At 55.4% G+C, this 21,648-nt stretch overlaps 1 protein-coding gene across 1 annotated transcript in view; it reads left to right on the top strand.

Annotated features, from left to right (window-relative positions):
• Window positions 1-21,648, top strand: part of LOC116816900 (arf-GAP with SH3 domain, ANK repeat and PH domain-containing protein 2-like) — a 114,000-nt gene that overhangs the window by 45,733 nt on the left and 46,619 nt on the right. The window contains exons 11-16 of the mRNA XM_032766532.2: window positions 13,399-13,468; window positions 14,237-14,324; window positions 15,181-15,229; window positions 16,206-16,369; window positions 19,456-19,589; window positions 20,771-20,862. Of these exons, the coding sequence (XP_032622423.1) occupies window positions 13,399-13,468; window positions 14,237-14,324; window positions 15,181-15,229; window positions 16,206-16,369; window positions 19,456-19,589; window positions 20,771-20,862 (597 nt within the window). The remainder of the gene's footprint in view (window positions 1-13,398; window positions 13,469-14,236; window positions 14,325-15,180; window positions 15,230-16,205; window positions 16,370-19,455; window positions 19,590-20,770; window positions 20,863-21,648) is intronic.

A 21,648-nucleotide genomic window follows, 5' to 3' on the forward strand; every position in this document is an offset into this window, starting at 1 on the left:
TGAAGCTGATCGTGGTGTCCAGGAAGTTGATGCTGGTGTGAGAGTGTTCAGAGAGAGTTCAATGGATGGATGGTGGTTGTTAAAGTTATGGTGGAAATCTATGACGGAGTCTGTCATCTGTCCAGAGGATGGAAATATCATCCATGTATCTCAAGTATATCATTGATTTTGTGGGGCATTTTTCCAGAATAGTCCATGAAGAGAAACACTGCAGACAACCATATACAAGAAATCCATGGATTACCACCCCTACCTTCACAGATCCTGTAACCACCCCAAACACACCAAGAAATCTGTTATCTACATCCAGGCACTCAGATATCACAGACTATGCTCTGAGGAGAAAATCAGGGATACACACCTTAACACATTTAAAACTGCCTTCACGAAGCAAGGACAATCCACCAGAGAAGTAGATTGCATCATGGAACTGGCTACCCAAATACCTGGGGACAACCTGCTTCAATACAGAAAAAGAAAGAGCCTCTGACTGCACACCCCTAGTTGTCACCTATCACCCCACATTGGAATCCATATGAGGTATCATCAAACAGATACAACCTATATTTGATGGGGACTACATCCTGAAAGAAATCTTTCTTGAACCCCTTTTCTGGCCTTCAAACCTCACTAAGCTCATCATCAGAAGCAGGCTCCCCACGGATCATGATACAACAACTCAAAGCGGCATCAGAACCTGCCAGAACAACAGATGCAAAACCTGCAGACATGTCTTCATTGCTATGATGATTAATACTCTCCACAACACACTTCTCAAGTTCCATGGGACCTACACATGCCTATCCAGAGGGCAGTCCGTAGGTCTGTGAATGTTTCCTCTGCTGCGTCAGACCATCTCACCAGATCAGGTCCACGGGCTTTCACTAGGTCTCTCAGGGGGCTTGCCCTTGTGGCAAAGTGGGGGATAAATCATTAGTAATACCCCACTACACCTAGGAATGCCCAGACTTGTTTCTTGCTACATGGTCGGGGCCAATTTTGGATGGCCTCCAACTTGTTCACTTGGGGTTTTACCAGACCTTTTCCCACAATGTAGCCAAGATATTTGCCCTCTGTAAACCCTACAGCGCACTTGGCAGGGTTTGCTGTAAGGCCAGCTTGCCTGAAGGTATCAAGGACTGCCTCCACCTTCTCTAGGTGGGTTTCCCAGTCTGGGGTATGAATGACCACATCATCCAAGTAGACAGCGTAACTGTTATGCGGGCATAATAGTTTGTCCATGAGGCACTGGAAAGTAGCTTGGGCCCCATGTAGTCCAAAAGGGAGGACAGTATATTGAAAAAGACCCTCTGGTGTAGAGAATGCAGTCTTCTCCTTTGCGTCTTCCGCAAGGGGAATCTGCCAGTACCCCTTTGTCAAGTCTAGAATAGTCAAATACCGGGCATTACCCAGACAGTCCACTAGCTCATCTATGCGAGGTATGGGGTATGTGTCAAACTGGGATACTTCGTTTAGTCGCCGGAAGTCATTGAAAACCTTGCTGTGCCTCAGGTTGTCAGGTGCACCAAAACAATTTTAAAGGCCTGGACCACTGAGTCATTGAAACAGATGCTTAATTGGGTTATTGCTTCGATGGATTACTAAATCGTGCCAATTTTGGCGTTACCAACCTGAATTTCTCTCCTTTTGGAATTCAGGGACAAGATACCTCAATTGTTATCCTTGTGGCCCAGGAATCTTTTCAGTGCAATGTGGTAAGTCCATGTTCGGTTCTTCAACATGGAGGGGGTTTTGTTGAAGAATGACATTTGTTCTGGTGGAGAATAGAAGTGTGAAGGAACTGCAACCCTACGTACCTACAGCTCCTCTAATTATATATTCAAAATAGCTGAGTATTGAGTAAAGGTTTTGGGGTTAGTCTTTTTTGATTGTTTCTCTTATTTGCAAATGTGTTTTGCTTGCACACAGGATTTCTAATTTGGAAGTGTATGCTTAGGCTGGGAGGGATTCAGAAGGTTATAAGCTGAAAGACCCTGTAATATTCCATCTTGGATTTACAGAGAATTCTTATTTTTACTTTCTTTTATTAAAAGCTTTTCTTTTTAAAGACCTGATTAATTTTTTCCCCTTGGTAAGGCTCTAAGAAACTTTGGTACCCACTAGGGAATTGGTGGTGAGAAGGAAAAAGGAAGGGGGGGGAAGGTGCATTCCCTCTTTGTTTTAGATTCACAGGAGTTTGAATCAGTATCGCCTCTTGGTGAGGGAAAAAGAAAGGGGGGGAAGGGACATTCCTCTCTATGTTGTGATTCAAGGAGTTTGAATCACAGTGATCTCCTAGTGTACCCCAGGGTGGGAAAGATCTGGGAGGAAGAAAAGAGGGGGAAGGGAAATGGTTTTATTCCCCTTTGGTTGTGAGACTCAAGGAATTTGGGTCTTGGGTCCCCAGGGAAGGTTTTTGGGGGGCAGTAACTAGTTATGCCCAAAACACATTACTTTTGGGGTGGGGCAGCTATCAGATCTAACTGGGTAATTAAGGAAGTAGGAATTCATGTTTGGTACCCTCATTTTTTTGGACTCTAAGGTTCAAACCTTGGGTGCCAAAGTTTGGGCCACCAGCATGATCCAAGGGAACCACTGACTGTGGGATTCTTGATATCCCAAACTCCAGCTTGCATTTTTTTTTACTTCTGCTTTTTTTTCCTCCTTTTGGCCGCTGGTACCCAATAGGGCCTCATTGTTATTCTGGCCCAAGGGTTCGTGATGATGTGTGATATGTCTCAGTTTTGTCCTGTCTTGAGACACATCTTGGTTCCAGAAGATCATCTCAGACACCTCATTTCTGTCTGGTGTTAAATCGGCTAGAGATACTCTCACTGTTTGGCCCGGCTTGTTTTCCTTAGGTCTTTTCGTGACAGTTGCACATGCATGCCTCCTGTGATCCCGCCATAGTATGATAAATGTCGGTTGCAAGAAGCCGTTGTTGTGCATCAGGGTTTGGGCACCAGGCACGTATTGGGCTGGACCACTGAGCTGTGGGATTCTTCGATGATCCCTCAACTCCAGCATTTTTCTTACTTTTGTTTTTATCTCCCTTTTTGACGCTGGCACCGTAGGGCTCATTTGTTTATTCTGCTCCCGAGGTTCGTTGCGGTGTTGTGATATGTCTTCAGCTTGTTCGACCTGGTTTTGGTCAAGACACATCTTGGTTCCAGAAGATATTCGGGACCCTCATTTCTTCTGGTCTTGGTGTTAAATCGGGAGTATCTGTTTGGAAGGCTTGTTTTCCTGGGTTAGTCTTTTTGGACAGTTATGCTACGCTTTGGTTGCATGCCGGGTTTCGAAGGTTGATGATATATAAATTCTGTTCTTGTTTTCGGGTCTGGCTGCCGCACCTGTGTAGGTACTTCCCCATTGGTTTCAACCTCATAAGGTCCCTGCCTTTGGGTTCAGAGAGACTTCTTTTCTAGTCAGTGTGGGTACCAGAACACATACCCGATCTCCACTGTTTAGATACATTTTGTCTGGCATTTGCCTGGCAATTGTAATGGGTTCTCTGGGATCCTGTCGCTATATATTCGCAAATGTTCGCTCTGTAAATAATTAGTGGCTGAGCCCGTGGGTCAGAGTGTAGTACAGGTCATCGCATTGCCTGCTGCATCCAATCACATGACTCTCTTTTTAATAATTTTACTACTCGCCTAATTCGGTGTTGCTCTTCCAGATCTCTTTGGCGGATTCTTAGGGTATGCCCGAAAGGTGGGAAGAACACACAGCGATACGGCCCATTAATACTACGGAAAGGAGAGGAAAACAACCAAGAATTGTTCAGGCCTGAGGTACATCTCGGATGTGACCTAATGATACGGGTGGTAGTGGGTGTCCCAATCCTTCCCATCCTGGGAATCCTGAGATTTTAGACTTACCAAGCTTCTTGTTATATTAGCGGCTGTAGTGTTCAGTTAGTCAATCCATAATACCTAAGAAGGCCATAGCAGCTTGCTGCGGATCCGGTGCTATGAGCAAGACTTAATACAGCGTTCTGGTGTTTTTGAGGTACTAGGAACTGCTGTACCTTCTGCCCCTGTACTGGTGCAACCCGGTATAAGAGATTCTTCTTCATTATGAAGTAGGGTCCTGGTCCCGGGCTTTCCCTTCCATGGGAACCCCATCTATTTCAGTCACCTCCTTCCTAATGTTGTCGTACCTTGGGTCTTCAGCCTAGTCTTGTCCAAAATTTCCTCTCCCGGGGCTAATCTGCCCCAAAACTAGGGGCCCAGTCTCTGTTGCCGCTACTGGTTCAGAAGTGTTAGGGTGGGGGTCAGACTCGGGTGCTTCTCCCTCCTGGGTGGCCTCCTTTACAGCTGCTCAGGTCCGCCTACCTACGAGAGCGACTCTCTGGCTTTGAGTCAGTATTCGGGTTCCCAAGGCCTTAGCTGCCCTCCTTTCCCTTTTTGACTTTCTACCCTGTCTGGGAATGGAAGATAAATCTGGGGATATTTCAGAGAAGACTAGGGGTTGACAGTCTACTGTGGAGGCCTCACTAACTTCAGGGTTCCCTTTTTCCTCCAATCCTCCTACTGGGAGTAAGTTTCCAAACCCTGGGAAATCCCTCCCTATGAGCACTGGGTATGGGAGTTTAGGGACTACAACTGCTGCTACCTCAGTAGTGTTCCCCGTAATCTCGAGTTTTATTGGGATGGTGGGGTAATAACCAACTGTCCCATGGACGCATGTTATCCCTGTACGCTTAGCCCGCAGCAGCTGACTACACTTGACGAGCTTCCCCGAGACAAGCGTGATAGCACTCCCCGAATCAACCAGTGCCGTGGTCTCTACCCCATTTAGTTTCATTGGTCTGATGTACATATGTGGGGTTAGTCAGACCCCCCACAAGTTGGATTAGGGAGCATGGGTATGCCTAGTTCCCCAGGTTACATTGCATCGGCTCCTCAGCATTGGGACACTGTGCAGCTATATGTCCCCACTCCCCGCAGGCATAACATCTGTATGGAGAACTGGGCATTCCCCGGTCTCTTGGTTTGGGCAATCTAACATCATGATCCTCTTTTCCCTCTGTGCTCCGACACTTTGCGGCTTCTGGTGAGCCTTCAGCCCCTCTCTTTTTTCACCTGGGCCCTCCTGGTGGCCCAGTCACCTGAGCTCTAGGGCTTAGTGCTGCTAGTTTAACCCAGGGTGCCTCTTCCTTAACTGGTCGGGTCAACTCCCTCACCATCCTTTGCCTCTCTACCAGTGTAACAACCTCATCATAGGTGGAGGGTTCGTTCTGGCTTACCCAGGCACGAAGGTCTGGCGCTGGCCCCCTCATGTATCGGTCGATAACCAGAACCTCTAGTATCTCTTCCGGGCTCCGGGACTCCGTTCGCAACCACTTTCGTGCGAGATGGATGAGGTCATACAGTTGGGACCGCGGGGTTTTGTATTCCTGGTACCTCCACTCGTGATACTGCTGGGCCCGCACTGCAGTCGTTACCCCAGATCTGGCCAGGATCCCTGCTTTCAGCTGGGGATAGTCTGCTGCAGCGCCAAGGTCTCCTTCTCGCCACAGAAGGGCAGGTGTTGGACAGGGTGTAACTGCGCCAAGTACACGCCCCTGCTCACGGCCCATGAAGGACCGCCAACTGACATTCCCGCAGGCCTCGGACCAGGGCAGAGTACAAGCTGCCACCGGGCTTCTCACCCTCGAGAGGTGGCAGGAGTTCCCCATTTTATCGAGGTGGGACGCAAGGTAGGTAGAGGTGTGGAGCACGAGTGTGTACAGATGTTTCTGGCGCGTGTGGAACCGAACAGGTCACATCGTGCATGCTTGCAGTGAAAGGGTGAGGGGCGATTGGTCCACGGGCAGGGGCCTATAAATGTCCACGGCCGGTGGGGGTGGGCGGCGTGCCTCTCGCAGGACCGTCGAGGTAAGCCGAGCACAGGCAGCAAGCGCCCTCACCTCCTAAAGTACGCACCAGGATATGATAGGTCTGAGAGCCCATGCCGCAGCGAGCGTCAGATCCAGCCGTCTCCCCGGTCTAGTCCAGGAGGTCTCTGACCTGATGACTCCCGCCAAGACCAACCTCTGGCGCACTGGCAGGACTCTGCCACCTGCACACGAGCGGGATTGTGTAGCAAGGCTCCGCGAGGAGGTTGGCCCCCACGGTGGCCGCCACGGACCTGGTCGCTGAAAGAGCTGCCAGTCCAGGGGGTCTGTAGAAGACGGCAACCTGGAGAGTCTCGTGGAAGACCTCTCGGATGAGGTAAAAGCTGCCGGTCGATCGGACGCCTCGAAGCGGGCGGAGAGCGTGCGCCAGTACGCTCCATGCCGGACTACCCGCATCATACAGGAGCCTCTGCAGGCCTGGAGGTGGAGACACAGACCTGAGTGTGTAGGCACTTCAGGCCCTTCCCCCCTCCTCCAGGGGAGTGAGGACCCCTGAGAGACCCAGTCGTCCCGGCCAAAAGAACCCCAGAACGCTGTCTGGATGTGCCAAATCCGGGCCGGACCAGGGTGTGAGCCGGTACCAGAGCAGGAGAGGTCCAGTTGATTAACACCAATCCTCCCTCCGAAGGAGAGGCACCAGAGTAGTCCTGTCCATTTCCGGAGTTCGCCTCACCCTGCCCTCAAACCATGCCATTCTCCGGCGAGAGACGATGCATGGCAGAAGTAACGCCGAATAGAGCAGCGGACCAGCGCTCCACCGGATGGCCTGAAGCGTGGTGGGAGGAGCTGCCTGCCACCCGTCCCCGACCACCAGGCCAGAGCTCTGACCCACTTGACCCGGGCGGAGGAGCGCCACCGAATACACAGCTCAGCCTCCACCCATGCCAAGCCCGTCCTGACCACGAGAGCACATCGGTCGGCGAACTTCTCTCTCTGCGCCAAGGTCTCCTTCTCGCCACAGAAAGGGCAGGTGTTAGGGACAGGGTGAACTGCGCCAAGTACACGCCCCTGCTCACGGCCCATGAAGGAGCCGCCAACTGACATTCCCGCAGGCCTCGGACCAGGCAGAGTACAAGCTGCCCACCGGGCTTCTCACCCTCGAGAGGTGGCAGGAGGTCTCCGCCATTTGTATCGAGGTGGGACGCAAGGTAGGTAGTAAGGTGTGGAGCACGAGTGTGTACAGATGTTTCTGTGCGCGGTGTGGAACCGAACAGGCTCACATCGTGCAGCTGCTTGCAGTGAAAGGGTGAGGGGCGATTGGGTCCACGGGCAGGGGCCCTATAAAAATGTCCACGGGCCGGGTGGAGGGTGGGCGGCGTGCCTCTCGCAGGACCCGTCGAGGTAAGCCGAGCACAGCAGCAAGAACGGCCCTCACCTCCTAAAGTACGCACCAGGATATGAAGGTCTGGAGAGCCCATGCGCCAGGCGAGCGTCAGGGGATCCAGCCAGTCTCCCCGGTCATAGTCCAGGAGGTCTCTGACCTGATGACTCCCGCAAGACCAACCTCTGGCGCACTGCAGGACTCTGCCACCTGCACACGAAGCGGGATTGTGTAGCAAGGCTCCGCGAGGAGGTTGGCCCCCACGGTGGCCGCCACGGACCTGGTCGCTGAAAAAGCTGCCAGTCCAGGAGGGTCTGTAGAAGACGGCAACCTGGAGAGGTCTCGTGGAAGACCTCTCGATGGAGGTAAAAGAGCTGACCGGTCGATCGGACGCCTCGAAGCGGGCGGAGGAAGCTGCGCCAGTACGCCCATGCCGGACTACCCGCATCATACAGGAGCCTCTGCAGGCCTGGAGGTGGAACACAGACCTGAGTGTGTAGGCACTTCAGGCCCTTCCCCCCCTCCTCCAGGGGAGTGAGGACCCCTGCAGAGACCCAGTCGTCCGTGGCCAAAAGAACCCCAGAATCGCTGTCTGGATGTGCGCAAATCCGGGCCGGACCAGGGTGTTGAGCCGGTACCAGAGCATGGAGAGGTCCAGTGATTAACACCAATCCTCCTCCGAAGGAGAGGCACCAGAGTAGTCCTGTCCATTTCCGGAGTTGCCTCACCCTGCCCTCCAAACCATCCCATTCTCCGGCGAGAGACGATGCATGGCAGAAGGTAACGCCGAATAGAGCAGCGGACCAGCGCTCCACCGGATGGCCTGAAGCGTGTGGAGGAGCTGCCGTGCCACCCGTCCCCGACCACCAGGCAGAGCTCTGACCCAGTTGACCCGGGCGGAGACGCCACCGAATACACAGCTGCAGCCTCCACCCATGCCAAGCCCGTCCTGACCACGAGAGCACATCGGTCGGCGAACTTCTCTCTCTGCGACAGGACCAGCCGCAGGCTCCGGCTCCCGAAGCACCAACCCCGTCAACCTCTTGCGGAGGAGACAGAGGAAGGGCTCGATCGCCCAGGGCGTACAGCTGGCTCGAGAGGAGGGCACCCCTGCCGCACTCCCCTGCCCGAAGGCTGACCGGCTCGGTCAGGGTCCAGTTGAGCCCTGACCAGACACTCCGCAGAAGCGTACAGCACCTGGAGAAAACCCACAAAGCGGGGTCCGAAGCCGAACGCTCTCGCAGAGTAGCCAGGAGATACCTCGTGATCCATCTGGTCGAATAACGCCTTCTCTCTGATCCAGGGACAGAGGGCGAACGACAGACCATCCCTACACCCTAATTCCAGAAGTCCCATGACCGCCAGATACAAGTTATCAAAGATAGTGCGGCCCGGGACGGTGTAGGTCTGAGTCCGGATGGACCACGTACCACCAGCACGGATGCCGCAGCGAGATGGCAGTGTAAACCGATTTTGGTCCGTCTGGGCTGAGTCTTTGCAGGAGTGGGGTCTTCCCCTCTCATCCGTGCAGGGGAGCCTTGCTCGCCTAAATTGCCGAAGGGGGACTAACACGGATCCGCGACTCTCTCACGACTGAGTACGCTCGAGATATGGCGTGCCATCTCGCTCCAGGCACGGACTACAAAATCGGTTACGAAGGCCATTCTCGCTGACGGCTAGGGTCCGTGCTGTAATGCCCCTGACGTTAGGTCCATCCGGACCAGACCTACCCCATCCCAGGCCGGAGCGACCATCTTTGATAACTTGTATCTGGTTGGGACCTTCTGGAATTTTAGGGTTGTAGGGGTGGTCTGTCGTTTTCGCCCTCTTGTCCCTGGTATGGATCAGCGAGAAGGCGTGCTGGGCTGCAGTTACAGGGATGGATCACGGGTTATCCTCGGCGGGTACTCTGCAAGCGTTCGGGCTTCGGACCCTTGTTTGGTGGGTTTTCTCCAGGTGCTGTACGCTTCTGCGGAGTGTCTGGTCAGGCTCAACTGGACCCTGACCGAGCCGGTCAGCTTTGGGGCCGGAGAGTATGGCAGGGGTGCCCCCTCTCGAGCCAGCTGTACGCTCTGGCGATCGAGCCCTTTCCTCTGTCTCCTCCGCAAGAGGTTGACGGGGTGGAGGTTGGTGCTTCAGGGAGCCGGAGCTGCGGCTGGTCCTGTCGGCGTACGCTGACGATGTGCTCCTCGTGGTCCAGGACCCGGGCGACTTGGCATAGGTGGAGGCTTGCCAGGCTGTGTATCGGCGGCCTCCTCCGCCCGGGTTAACTGGGTCAAGAGCTTCTGGCCTGGTGGTCGGGACGAGGTGGCAGGTCCTGAGCTCCCTCCCACCCGCGGCTTCAGGCCATCCGGTGGAGCGCAGGGTCCGCATGCTTTCTATCTCGGCGTTTACCTTTCTGCCACACATCCGTCTTCCGCCGGAGAACTGGCACGGTTTGGAGGGCAGGGTGATGGAGTGGCTCCGGAAATGGACAGGACTACTCCGGTGCGTAACCTCTCCCTTCGGGGGGAATCCACCGGCACTGGTGCTTAATCAACTGGTCCTGTCCATGCTCTGGTACCGGCTCAACACCTGGTCCCGGCCCCGGATTTCCTGGCCAAACCTCCGGATGGCGATTCTGGGGTTCTTTTGGCCAGGGACGCACTGGGTCTCTGCAGGGGTCCTCCACCTGCCCCTGGAGGAGGGGGGCAGGGCCTGAAGTGCCTATGCACTCAGGTCCGGGTCTTCCGCCTCCAGGCCCTGCAGAGGCTCCTGTATGGTGCAGGTAGTCCGGCATGGAGCGTATTGGCGCACGCCTTCCTCTGCCGCTTCCGAGGGCTCCAATACAACCGGCAGCTCTTTTACCTCCATCCGAGAGGTCTTCCGCGAGACCTCTCCGGGGCTGCCGGTCTTCTACCAAGACCTCCTCCGGACCTGGAAGCTCTTTTCCACGACCAGGTCCGGCAAACTGCCGTGTGCGGCCACCGTGGGGGCCGACCTCTCGCGGAGCCCCTGCTACACAATCCCCAGCTTCGTGTGCAGGTGGCGGAGTCCCCCGCGGTGCACCAGAGGCTGGTCTTGGCGGAGTCACCAGGGTCGGAGACCTCCTGGACTACGACCGGGGAGACTGGCTGGATCCCCTGACGCTCGCTCAGCGCATGGGGCTCTCCAGACCTCATACTCCCCAGGCACGTACTTCAGGAGGTGAGGGCCGCTTTGCTGCCTGCTGCTCGGGCTTACCTCGACCGGGTCCTGCGAGAGGGGCACGCCCCGCCACCCTCCACCCAGGACCGTGGACATTTTTTATAGGGCCCCTGCCCCCCTGCGTGGACCCAATCGGCCCCCTCACCCTTTCACTGCGAGCCGGCTGCACGATCTGCAGCCGTTCTGTTCCAGACCGCGCCACGGAAACATCTGTACACACTCGTGCTCCACTCCCTTCACTACCTCACCCTCGCGTCCCGCCCCAATACCAAATGGCGGGACCTCCTGCCACCTCTCGAGGGTGAGAAGCCCCAGTGGGCCAGCTTGTACTCTCCCCTGGTCCCGAGGCCCGCCGGGGATGTCAGTTGGCGGCTCCTTCACGGGGCCGTGAGCACAGGCGTGTACTTGGCGCGGTTCACCCTGTCCCCAACACCTGCCCTTTTCTGTGGCGAGAAGGAGACCTTGGCACCACATTTATTTGGAGTGCGCCAGGTTGCAGCCCCTGTTCCGGCTCCTCTTGGACCTCCTATTGCATTTTTGGTTGCACTTTTCCCCTCACCTTTTTATCTACGCACTCCCCATCCGTGGCCCCACGAAGTCGCGGGATCTCCTTCTCAACCTCCTCTTAGCCCTGGCCAAACTAGCCATCTACAGCACCAGGGAGAGGAGGTTGGCTGATGGGATTTCTTGCGACTGTAGGGCCTATTTCCGTTCCTTCGTCTGTTCACATATCCGGGCGGAGTTCCTCTGGGCGGCGTCCACTGGCTCCCTTGACACCTTTGAGGAGCAGTGGGCATTGTCCGGGGTTCTCTGCTCGGTGTCCCCATCCGGTTCCCTTAGTTTAGCCCTATGACCTCACTCCCGATCCTGTTTTTTTCATTAGTTGTCCCACGTAATTACTTGGTGTCCCAGACCTGTGGGTCCTCCACTTAGGCTGCGGGGAGGTCCTTTAGAAGTGGGCGGGCTTTGCCCGCCCACCCCCGCTGGATGCCAATAGGACCAGACTCCTTGTACCCCACTGGTCTGGGTCTGTCACACTACATTACCGCCTATGTTGGCAAAACATATGTCGCTCAGGGGTGTGAATAAACCACCCCCCTGAGCAACATAAATTACAGCAACATAAGCACTGGTGTGGAAAGCACTATGTCGGCAGGAGAGCTTCTCCTACTGACATATCTCTGCAAACGACAGATGCTGGTTTTGTTATGCTGATGGGGGAGCTCTCTCCCACTGGCATAGAGTGTCTTCACCACACGCACTGCAGCAGCAGTATATGTGTAGACACGGCCTTAAATTCATAACTCTCTGCTTGACATTAAAAATCATGGACTTAATAGAGACTCTGGATTTATGGTCTACTACAACAATTTGTAACACACCCTGCTTCCTGTTAACCCTCCGTTGTCATTCACTGCAAAGGTGCTAATTGCTCACTTCATTTTAAGTGGTCTCCTACAATATGTGAACCCCTTTTGCTTAACAATCTGTTCCACCTTAGAATTGTAGAAATTTAGGACTGGAAGGGACCTCAAGAAGTCATCTAGGTCAGCCCCCTGAACTGAGGCAGGGCTCAGTATTATCTAGATCAGTGATTCTCAACCTTTGTGGACCCAGGGTCCAGTTGTAAATGTTTATGGCCTGTTGCAACCCAGTAAATAGTTTGGGGGTAGAGGCCCTCGGGTGGTTTCAATTGGATCCTGCCCCCAGGGGGTTTGGATCGTGCTCAGCACTCACCCCAGAGCGGTGGCTCCAGTGCTGTGGGGTTGGCTGGACTTGGCTCTCTGCACTAGACATTGCAATCTCAGGGGCTGCAACGCTGCTCAGGTTTGGCCCTGCTCCCTGACTGCTCCCTTGACTTTGTGAGAGTGGAATTGTGACCTGGCTTCTGAGGTTGCAGTGCCACTCACTCCCATTTGGCGTACTGGGACTCCTGTCATGATGACAGCTGTGCCAAATCTGAATGGCACGGGACCTCAGAGGCTGCAATGTCCAGCCTGTCCCATGGGACAGGAGTCACAGGAGCTGCCATGTGACCTTTTGAAACATCCTGGTGACCCAATGCTGGGTCCTGACCCACGGGTTGAGAAACCCTGCTCTACTCCATCCCTGACAGGTGTTTATCTAACCTGTTCTTAAAAACCTCCAGCTTGGAGACACTGATTACCTTCTCCAGACCTTAGGAAGAGCTCTGTGTAAGGTTGAAAGGTTATCCCTTCCACCAACAGAAGCTGGGCCAATAAAAGACATTACCTTGCCCACCTTGTCTCATGCATAGATTATTACAGACACTTCCAAATCTGTCATGAGTTTGCAGTACAATATGGCAGCAAAGAGGCCAGGTAAACCCTGGAAATGATCAGGGGCTGAAGGGATTGATGTGCGAAGGAGACTGGAAGGAGACCTGAAGGGCATAACATGTCCAGCTTGGCTGAGCAGTGCCTGCAGGTGGGGAGAGGACAAGGCAGTTTACAAACCCCTGTGGGGCGTAAATATCAAGGCAGGAAAGGAATCTAGGACATGACAAGGGCTACAGCTAGAAGTGGAAGGGAGCACATGAACTGAGAGGTCTGGAGTGCATCCTAGCAGTGAGCTCTGCCAGGCTAGGACTGGCAGCAGTGGCAGCCCATTGCTTGGGGAAAATGCTGTATACATCGTCTCCAGTAAGAGGCTGTGCTGCCTGTCCATCACACCTTTTGCGGCGTGCCACAGGCCACCTTGCTCAGCTCACAGCAGGCCAAGGGCTGCCCCCCGCCCTCCGCTCTTGCTACATACCCCATGCCTGCACGAGCCAGGCAGTTTGTCAGGAGCAGAAGCTGTGGCCTTAGCTGTGCCCTCCTCTCCTCTCTGCATTGCTGCCTGCGGTGGTGCTGCTCTGCACGCTCCTTTGGCAGGCTGGTCCCTGGCTGAAGGGGTCTCCAGCCCCCTGGGTGGTAGGACTTTGAGCAACTCCTTTGAAATGAGAGAATTCCCGGCTCATTTTCAGGCTGAGGAAGGTCTGGCAGAAGAGGAAGTGCACGATCCAGAATGGCTACCTGACCGTCTTTCACAGCACGGTAAGGTCGGTGCCTCCATCATGGCCCATGCTCAGAAGCGGTGGGCTGAGAAGGCCTGTGGGATTCAGTCCCTTCCAGGGGGTTGTGCAGATGATTAACACTGTTACCCACAGTGAGTCTAGTGGCTTTTCCTGAGCCTGACTAGAAACCCTGGAGTGTGATCTTCTCCAGCCCCAGGCTGCTGGCCTGACCCAGTGCCCACTGGAGTCTTTCCGTTGAGGCTGGAGTCCCTGTGCCCTCAGTGGACCACAGGCAAAGGCACTAGGGTCTTGCCCAGCCTGAGAGCCTGCATGGAGAGTGCACCAAGCATCCGGGAGCAGGGGAAAGCAGGGGAGCATTGCTGTGATTTCTTTTATTGTTATTGATGACAGCACCAGCAAGAACAATGTGCCTGGGTTACTGGGAAGGCCCACTGCGTTCTGTCTGGCCCCTGTCACTGGCCTAGCTGAGTGCTCACAGGCTTCAATGGATTTCCCCTCACAGCTCCCAAGGGAGGCAGGGCAGGACTGTTATCTCTGTGGACAGAGGGGAACTGAGGCCAGAGAGACTAAGTGACTTCCCCAGGCTCACATCAGCAGGCTCTTACAGAGCAGGGTCTTGAACCTGAGTCTCCCAAGTTTAGATTTGTCCCTAACCACTGGGAAGTTCTTCCTCCCTGTTCCCTGCCTCAATGACCCTAATTGCTTGGGAGCATGGCGGGGACTTGCCCCCAGGGGTTGCTGTCCTAGCAAAGTTGCGAGTACTAAGGACCCATCTTCTATCCACTAGCTAAACCGCCCACCAGCCAAGCTGAATTTGTTGACTTGCCAAGTGAAGCCGAACCTGGATGATAGGAAATGCTTCGACCTCATTTCACGTGAGTCCCATTGTTTGTTTCATAATGTCTGGGGAAGGCCCAATGGGCAGCCACATGCTGGATTTCTGACTCAGGGCCCCGAGAAGGCGGCATGTCAGAGAACCAATGCAAGCAGGCAGCAAGGTGCAGGGCAGGGGCACTGATTGTGTGGTTCCAATGAGGAGCTATAGACCAGGCCCAGGGCATGGGGATACAGAGCATGTTTGCAAGGCTGTTTGCAGTTCTGAGCTTTCAAGCTGCTTGACAAACACCGAGCTCGGTTGTTGTGATGAAAGGGAATCTCCATGGTGGGATTCGCCGGAGTACGTCCATGCTGGATGTCAGCCTGGGTGGGTGGCACTAGCAGGAGGAAGGCAGAGGTTCAGTAACAAGCACATTGTAATGCAGGCAGCTTAGCCAACCACAGGTGTTCCTAGGTATTGGTATTGCGACTCCTAGTCAGGGCCCCATTCTGCTGGGTGCTGTATGTGCAACTCAGTGAAACACAACACGCTGGTTGGCTTCCTGAAAAGACTTGGGGCTGAGGAAAGATTGACAGAGCAAAAGCGGTACAGCTCAGTGATGCAGCACTTTCACAGCTTCAGATACTTGCAGCTTATGGGCATGTGGTCCAGAGCTCTTGCACCTGGCCCCACTGGCACCACCTTCGTGTGGGATAGGCAGGGTGCTAACCCTTGCACATTGGCTGCAGAGGCTAAGCGAGTGAATGGCGTAGGAGCGGGCCCTCTCTGTGTGCTGGACTGTGCCACACACCCCTCACCTGGGGAGTGCAGAGAGCTGGCTCTGGGTGGCGTTGGTGCCCTCTGTGTGCTGGTTTGTTTCAGGTCTAAACACAAAATGGTTCTGTGTATCTCAGATAACCGCACATACCACTTCCTGGCGGAGGACGAGCAGGAATGCACCGCGTAAGTACAGGGGCAGGAGCAGGGACTGCGCTGAGTTGGGAACAGAATGGCTCCTTGCGGGGGACAAGTACCAGCCTTGAGAGCTGCTCAATGGGAGCCACCTCATTGGGCCATCTCACTCCTCTGCTGCAAGCTGGAGCCCTGTGTCCTCTCCCCTGCAGGAGGGAGGGCATCAGCATAGCCAGGCTGAGGCAGAGGCTGCTGATGCCTGATTTGCCCAAGGCCATGGCTGGAATTCAACGGCCCCTGGCTCCCGGGCCTGTGTGTGGAGCAGGAGAGCCAGCAGCCTCCATGTTGCCTGGCCCTAGCACCAGCCGGTGCAGTGGGACTTGCCTGCAAAGCTCTACTGCCTCCAGCCTCCTTCTGTTGCCCATCTCCAGCTGTGGATGTGGAGGCTGAAAAGTGGCCTTCTCTGTTGGGCTGCCTCTGTCTGCCCTGCAGGGAAATGCAGCAGCCAGAAGGCAACAGTGGCCTGTCTGAGTTCACTGGCCTTCACTACCAAGTTCCTGCCAGTAATGAGGAGTGGGGAGGAGCCTGCTCTGAGCCCGTCCTACTTCCTTCTCTGAGTCTGCACAGGCCTGTAGTGAAAAAGGACTTGCCAATGCTTTGGCCAGCCCCAGGCAAGTGTTGGTGCAAGGCAAAAGGTGCTGGGCAGGTCTGAAAGCACAATGTCCACCGCTGCAGCCCTGAGATGCTGCTCTGCAGCCACTCCGGGGCTCCTGCCAAGTGCCAGGGTGAGGCCAGGGGGTAGAGTCCCTCTTCAGAGCAACGTGCATGTGCAGAACTCGAGGTCTCCACTGCCCCATCACCCTTCCCATGTTAGCCTTGAGCATGCAGGGGCGACGGCACAGCAGGGAAGCAATGGCTCATGCCTAGTCCTCGCCTCTGCTCCCCCATGCACCAGAGTACAGAGCCCCTACCCCCTGGCTGACATGGAACAGGAGCCCCTCTGACAGCAGCTTCCTCCTCCTTGCAGCTGGATTTCTGTTCTCAGCAACAGTAAGGAGGAGGCTCTGAATGTGGCATTCAGCCGGGTGCATGGCAGTCGAGAAAGCAGCATGGAGGGGCTGACCAGGGCCATCATCGAGGAAATCAAGTGCATGCCAGGGAACAGTGTGTGCTGCGACTGCTCAGCACCAGGTGAGCGTAGTCATGGGGGACGGGACAGGGACAGGCACAGGCACCCTAGAGCCGCTGCACAGTCAGCACCTAGCACAGTGGTGCGGTGACTATACTCCAGCCAAGCCAGCAGCCATCCCAAACGCAGCCGCTAGCCCCTCTGCAGCCCTGTACTCCACTCACAGGATGGGGATGCTGGAGCCATGGGTGGTAGGGAGCCTCTGAGCACCTTACTCCCATCCCAGCCAGCACACCACTGCTCCCATCCCCCTCACCAGCACCATTCAGGGGATTTCCATAACTCCCTGGGAAAATGCCCTGCACTTCTTCCTCCTGCAGAAGTACCCAGTTTAGCAGGAGCCTCACATAGAGCTTTCCCTGAATTACAGCCTTGAGGGAGGGGGACCATGGATCTGCCCTCAAGTTCTTGGACCCCTGCCCCCAGAATCAATGGAAGGATCTTGCTGTGAAACTGCTCGGTGAGAGGAGACTGTGTCCCCTCACCCATCACTTAGCTGAGCTCTTTGCATCTCACAAATCAATGCCTCTAGTCCGCCTCCCTCCCGCCTTTTGGTTCCTCCCACTCTTGCCTTATGCTGCTGGAATCCTAGGTCCGCTTCTGGTGCCCACAGTCCAAGAAGGATGCTGATAAATTGGTGAGGGTTCAGAGAAGAGCCACGCAAATATTTAAAAGATTAGAAACCTGCCTCATAGTGATAGACTCAAGGAGCTCACTCTATTTAGATTAACAAAGAGAAGGTTAAGGTAAGGGGGGATGTGATTAGTCTAGAAGTACCTATGTGGGGAACAAATATTTGCCAGTGGGCTTCTCAGTCTAGCAGAGAAGGTCTAACACTCCAGTGGCTGGAAGTTGAAGCTAGACGCAGTGGTGACTTCTCCATCCCCAGGGCCGGTGCAACCATTTAGGCAAACTAGGTGGCCGCCTAGGGTGCCTAGTGGTTGGGGGTGCCTAAAAGCCCCCTCAGGCGAGGAGGTGGAGGTGAGCTGGGTGGGGGAGACATGTGGAGAGGGTTGCCCGCAATAATGGGGGGGGGGGCGCACAGGGGAACCGCTCCCTGCCCCAGCTCACCTCCGCTCTACCTCCTCCGCTGAGCACACAGCCCAGCTCTAAGTCTCCTCCAATCAGCGCCGCAAGCCTGGGCAGGGAAAAGAATTAGAGCAGCGCCGACGTGCTCAGTGGAGGAGGCCGAGCCGAGGTGAGCTGGGGCGGGCTACTCAGGCAGGCTTAGTTTCCGCAGGAGGTATCCCCAGGCAGGGTTAGCTGCCGGGGGGGAGAGGGGGCAAAAGGGGGGATGTCTCCCCAGGCAGGGTTAGTTGCCATGGAGGGACGGAGGGGAGAGAGGTTAGCTGTCGTGGTGGGGGCGGGGTTAGCTGGGGGAGGGGGTGCAAGGTGGAAGTTTCACCTAGGGTGCGAAACTTCCTTGCACCAGCCCTGTCCATCCCTGGCAAGTTTTGAATGAAGACAGGGATTATTTGGAGTTCTCTGGCCTGTGTATGCAGGAGGACAGATTAGATGAGGCCTTGGAATCTGTGAGTATTAAAGGTGGGATGTCGAGCAAGAAACCCCAGGAACTGCCTTGTACTGGAGCACTGGCAGCGCGATCACCTCTGCTCTGGCAGCAGCCTACAAACTCCATCAGCATTTGCCTCTTACCCAGGGGGAATGGAGGCACAGAGAGGAGAATGACTTGGTCAAGGTCATCCAGCCAGTTAGTGTTAGTCTGGCATAAAGTCAGTCCTGTGCTCTAGTCACTAGCCCACACTGCTCTCTGCCCCCGGGCCTGAGAGCTCAGACCTGTCCAGGCACTGGCGGCTGGCATGTCCGTGTGTGACTTACTAAGTCAGGTTCTTTCTTTGAGTTTTGTTGCTAGGGAGCTAGCTCCAGAGGGGGCAGGGCCCTTTACAGACAGAGCAAATAGCAAGGCAGGTCCCTGCCCAAAGCAACATCCATACCAAGCATTTGTGTGAGTTGCACCTAAGCTGGAGCACTAGCACACGAACGTGGACCTGCGAGGACAAGACACCAACCTCTCGCTCCAGTGAGGGAGCTGGAGGAAGAAGCAGTGGCCTGGAAACTCCTTCTAGAGAGACCTTTAAAATCAGTGCATTTATGCTCCCCTTCCCAGACCCCCAGGGGCAGCCCCATCGCTACCAGCAGCGATTGAGAGTGCAGTTCCATGGGCCATCAGGGAAAGAGCATCTTCACCAAATTGCTACAGCAGCACAGCTGCACCAGTGCAGATGTTCCATTTTAAGTGTATACCTGCTAAGAGTGCCACTGCACGCAGCATGCACAACCCACAGCAACAGCGTGGCAAGGCACCCAGCAGACCTGTCAGCTCCCATCCACAAACTCTAGGGGGATGACAGCATCCAAGTGGGGGAAAGGGGCTCCCCACTCTCCTCCCACCCCCATCCAAAGCTGGGATATTTTCAAATTATTTTTGTGTTTTCCATAAACAGCCCCCTTTGCCATCCTCCACCCAGTCGATCATGTAAAGTCAAGTGGCCAGTGGCTCCTTGGACCCCATGGCACTTCCCCTTCCTGTTCTCACATTTTTTTCTACAGCCCAGATTCTCTGTTCTGTCCAGTTATGCCTCCCTGATTCTCTGCCTGGCCCCTGGCACAGACTAAAGCATCCTGGGGGCTGCTCTGATCTGCACCAACCAGCTTGAGACTTCCAGAGAGCACTGTGCTCTAGCCATTCCCTCAGAGGCACCTGAGGCTGCATGGAGGAAAGCAGAGGAACTATGACAGTTCTAGGCCCAGCAAGGACTCTCTCAGTAAAGTGCACTTGGTCTGGGAAGGGGAATCTGGCTCTCACTGTCCATGTACCTTCATTCCCAGTTTAGCTTCTCTTCCACTCTCCTTCCTTTCCTGTCTCTGTCCCAGTCTGTCTCGCCTGCTCCTCCTCTCCCTTCTACATTTCCACTACCTACTCAGGTGCCCCACTGTAGGCATGGGGTCGGGGTTAGACTGAGTGGTTGACAAGGTGCCTTGCCCACCCAACCCTATGCCTGTGACTGCCCAGCACCTCTGGCAGGATGGTGGTGCTAACCAGAGCAATGCTCTGTCTCCCCAACAGACCCAACCTGGCTCTCTATTAACCTGGGCATCCTGATCTGCATCGAGTGCTCAGGGATTCACCGGGAGATGGGCGTGCACCACTCCCGCATCCAGTCACTATCTCTGGACAAGCTTGCAACCTCCGAGCTCCTGGTAGGGAACTGCCCACGTGTGCTCCCTCAGAGCGCCCCTCCCTGCCCCGCTGCTTCCTGCACTTCCTCAAGGCAACCACCCCACTCTGCTGCTGACCACGTGTGCTCCCTCAGAGTGCCCCTCCCACTCTGCCACTGCCCACATGTGCTCCCTCAGAGTGCCCCTCCTTCGCTCCCTCAGGGCAACCCCTGTGCTCTGCTGCTGCCCACACGTGCTTCCTCAGAGTGCCCCCCAGCTCCGCAACTGCCTCCTGTGCTCCTTCAGGGCACCCCCCTGCCCTGCTGCCGCCCACGCGTGTGCTCCCTCAGGGTGTCCCCCTCTGCTGCTGCCTACGTGTGCTCCCTCAGAGTACCCCCCTGCTCTACTGCTGCCTCCTGCACTCCCTCAGGGTAACCCCTGTGCTCTGCTGCTGCCCACGCATGCACTCTCAGAGTGTCCCTCTGCTCCGTCACTGCCTCCTGAGCTCCTTCAGGGCACCCCCCCACCCTGCTGCCGCCCACGCGCATGCTCCCTCAGGGTGTACCCCCTCCAGTGCTGCCCACGTGTGCTCCCTCAGGGCTCCCACCCGCTCTACTGCCACCACTGCCCACGTGCATGCTTCCTCAGGGTGCCCACCCACTCTGCTGCCGCTGCTGCCCACATGTGCACTCCCTCAGGGTGCCCACCCTCTCCACTGCCGCCCACGCACGCTCCCTCAGGGCGCCCACCCACTCCACTGCGGTCTATGTGCGTGCTCCTTCAGGGCGTCCCCACTCCGCTGCCGCCCATGCACACTTCCTCAGGGAGTCCCCCCAATCCTCTGCTGCCCATATGCGCTCCCTCAAAGTGCCCCTCCCTGCTCTGCTGCCACTTATGCTCCCTCAGGGTGCCCCTCCTTGTTCTGCCACCACCTGGGCTCCCTCAGGGCGTCACCCCACTCCACTGCCACCCATGGGCGTGCCCTGAGGGCGTCCCCTTGCTCTGCTGTTGCCTGCACCTTGGATAGTGCATTGCACAGACAGGAGCTAGTTACAACATGGGCCAGAGCCTCAAAGCAAGCTTACATTTCTACCTGGCCCCTGCCTTTAGGCTCTACCCTCCAGCACCCTCCCCCCCTGGCATGCGCTCCCAGCTCCCAGCTCTCAGCATGGTGCTGCATGGTGCTGTTGCGCCAACTTGTTTCATGCTTGTTTGTTTTGCAGCTGGCTAAGAACATTGGCAATTCTGGCTTTAACGACATTCTGGAAGCCAACCTCCCCAGCCCTTTGCTGAAGCCCACAGCTGGCAGTGATATGTAAGTAGTTTCTCAGGAGCCTGGAGCCAAGACAAACATCTCCAGACAGAGCTTTGGGGTATTAGCTGAGGAGCATTGGGTTGCTTAGCCTATCTTCTGCACCTATTTGAAATGCACTGTATATTCCCTATCGCCCTCCCAATTTTCTTGGAACAGATGCCCGGGTTCCTCCGGGGTAGGAGGGTCAGATGCACCCTCACCCACTTCTCAGCAATGCTTAGTCATGGAATGAGGGAGCCGGCCAGCATTTCTTTCTGGAGAAGTCCCCAGACTGCTCTGGGCATTTCAAGCAGGAGGGGATGTGACCTCAGGGCTGAGATTTCCAAAGCTGCCTGGAGCGTGGGTGCTCGGTTCCCTTTAATGTTACTGGTAGATTTCCCTGGGTGTCAATGAGAGCAGTTAGACCAATGCTGAGTGCACTGGAAAACACTCCTCAGCGTGGGAAGGTGTCATGGGCAGGGGCATACCCTTGGGTGCCAACTCTTCAGTAACGACCTTCACCTCAGTTACATTTCAGATCAGACTATGGGCCCAGCCCCCCATTGCCCCAGGGCACAGTAGGTCATGTGCCCCAGGGCATGGTGGGCAGTGGATGCTACTGAGTTGAAATGGCAGAATTTTACAGCCACTGTGCACAGGTGTAAATGCCAGTGCCAGGTGCAGCCCAAAGAGGGATCAGGTCCAGCATGAGTGAGGGCAGAAATCCAACAAAGGAAGTGTAAACACACAGTAGAAATAACAAGGCGAGATTCATTTTGGAAAAATACAAGACTGTACTTCTAGGGA

The sequence above is a fragment of the Chelonoidis abingdonii genome, chromosome 14 (assembly GCF_003597395.2).
Source record: "Chelonoidis abingdonii isolate Lonesome George chromosome 14, CheloAbing_2.0, whole genome shotgun sequence".
Taxonomy (NCBI): Eukaryota; Metazoa; Chordata; order Testudines; family Testudinidae; genus Chelonoidis; species Chelonoidis abingdonii.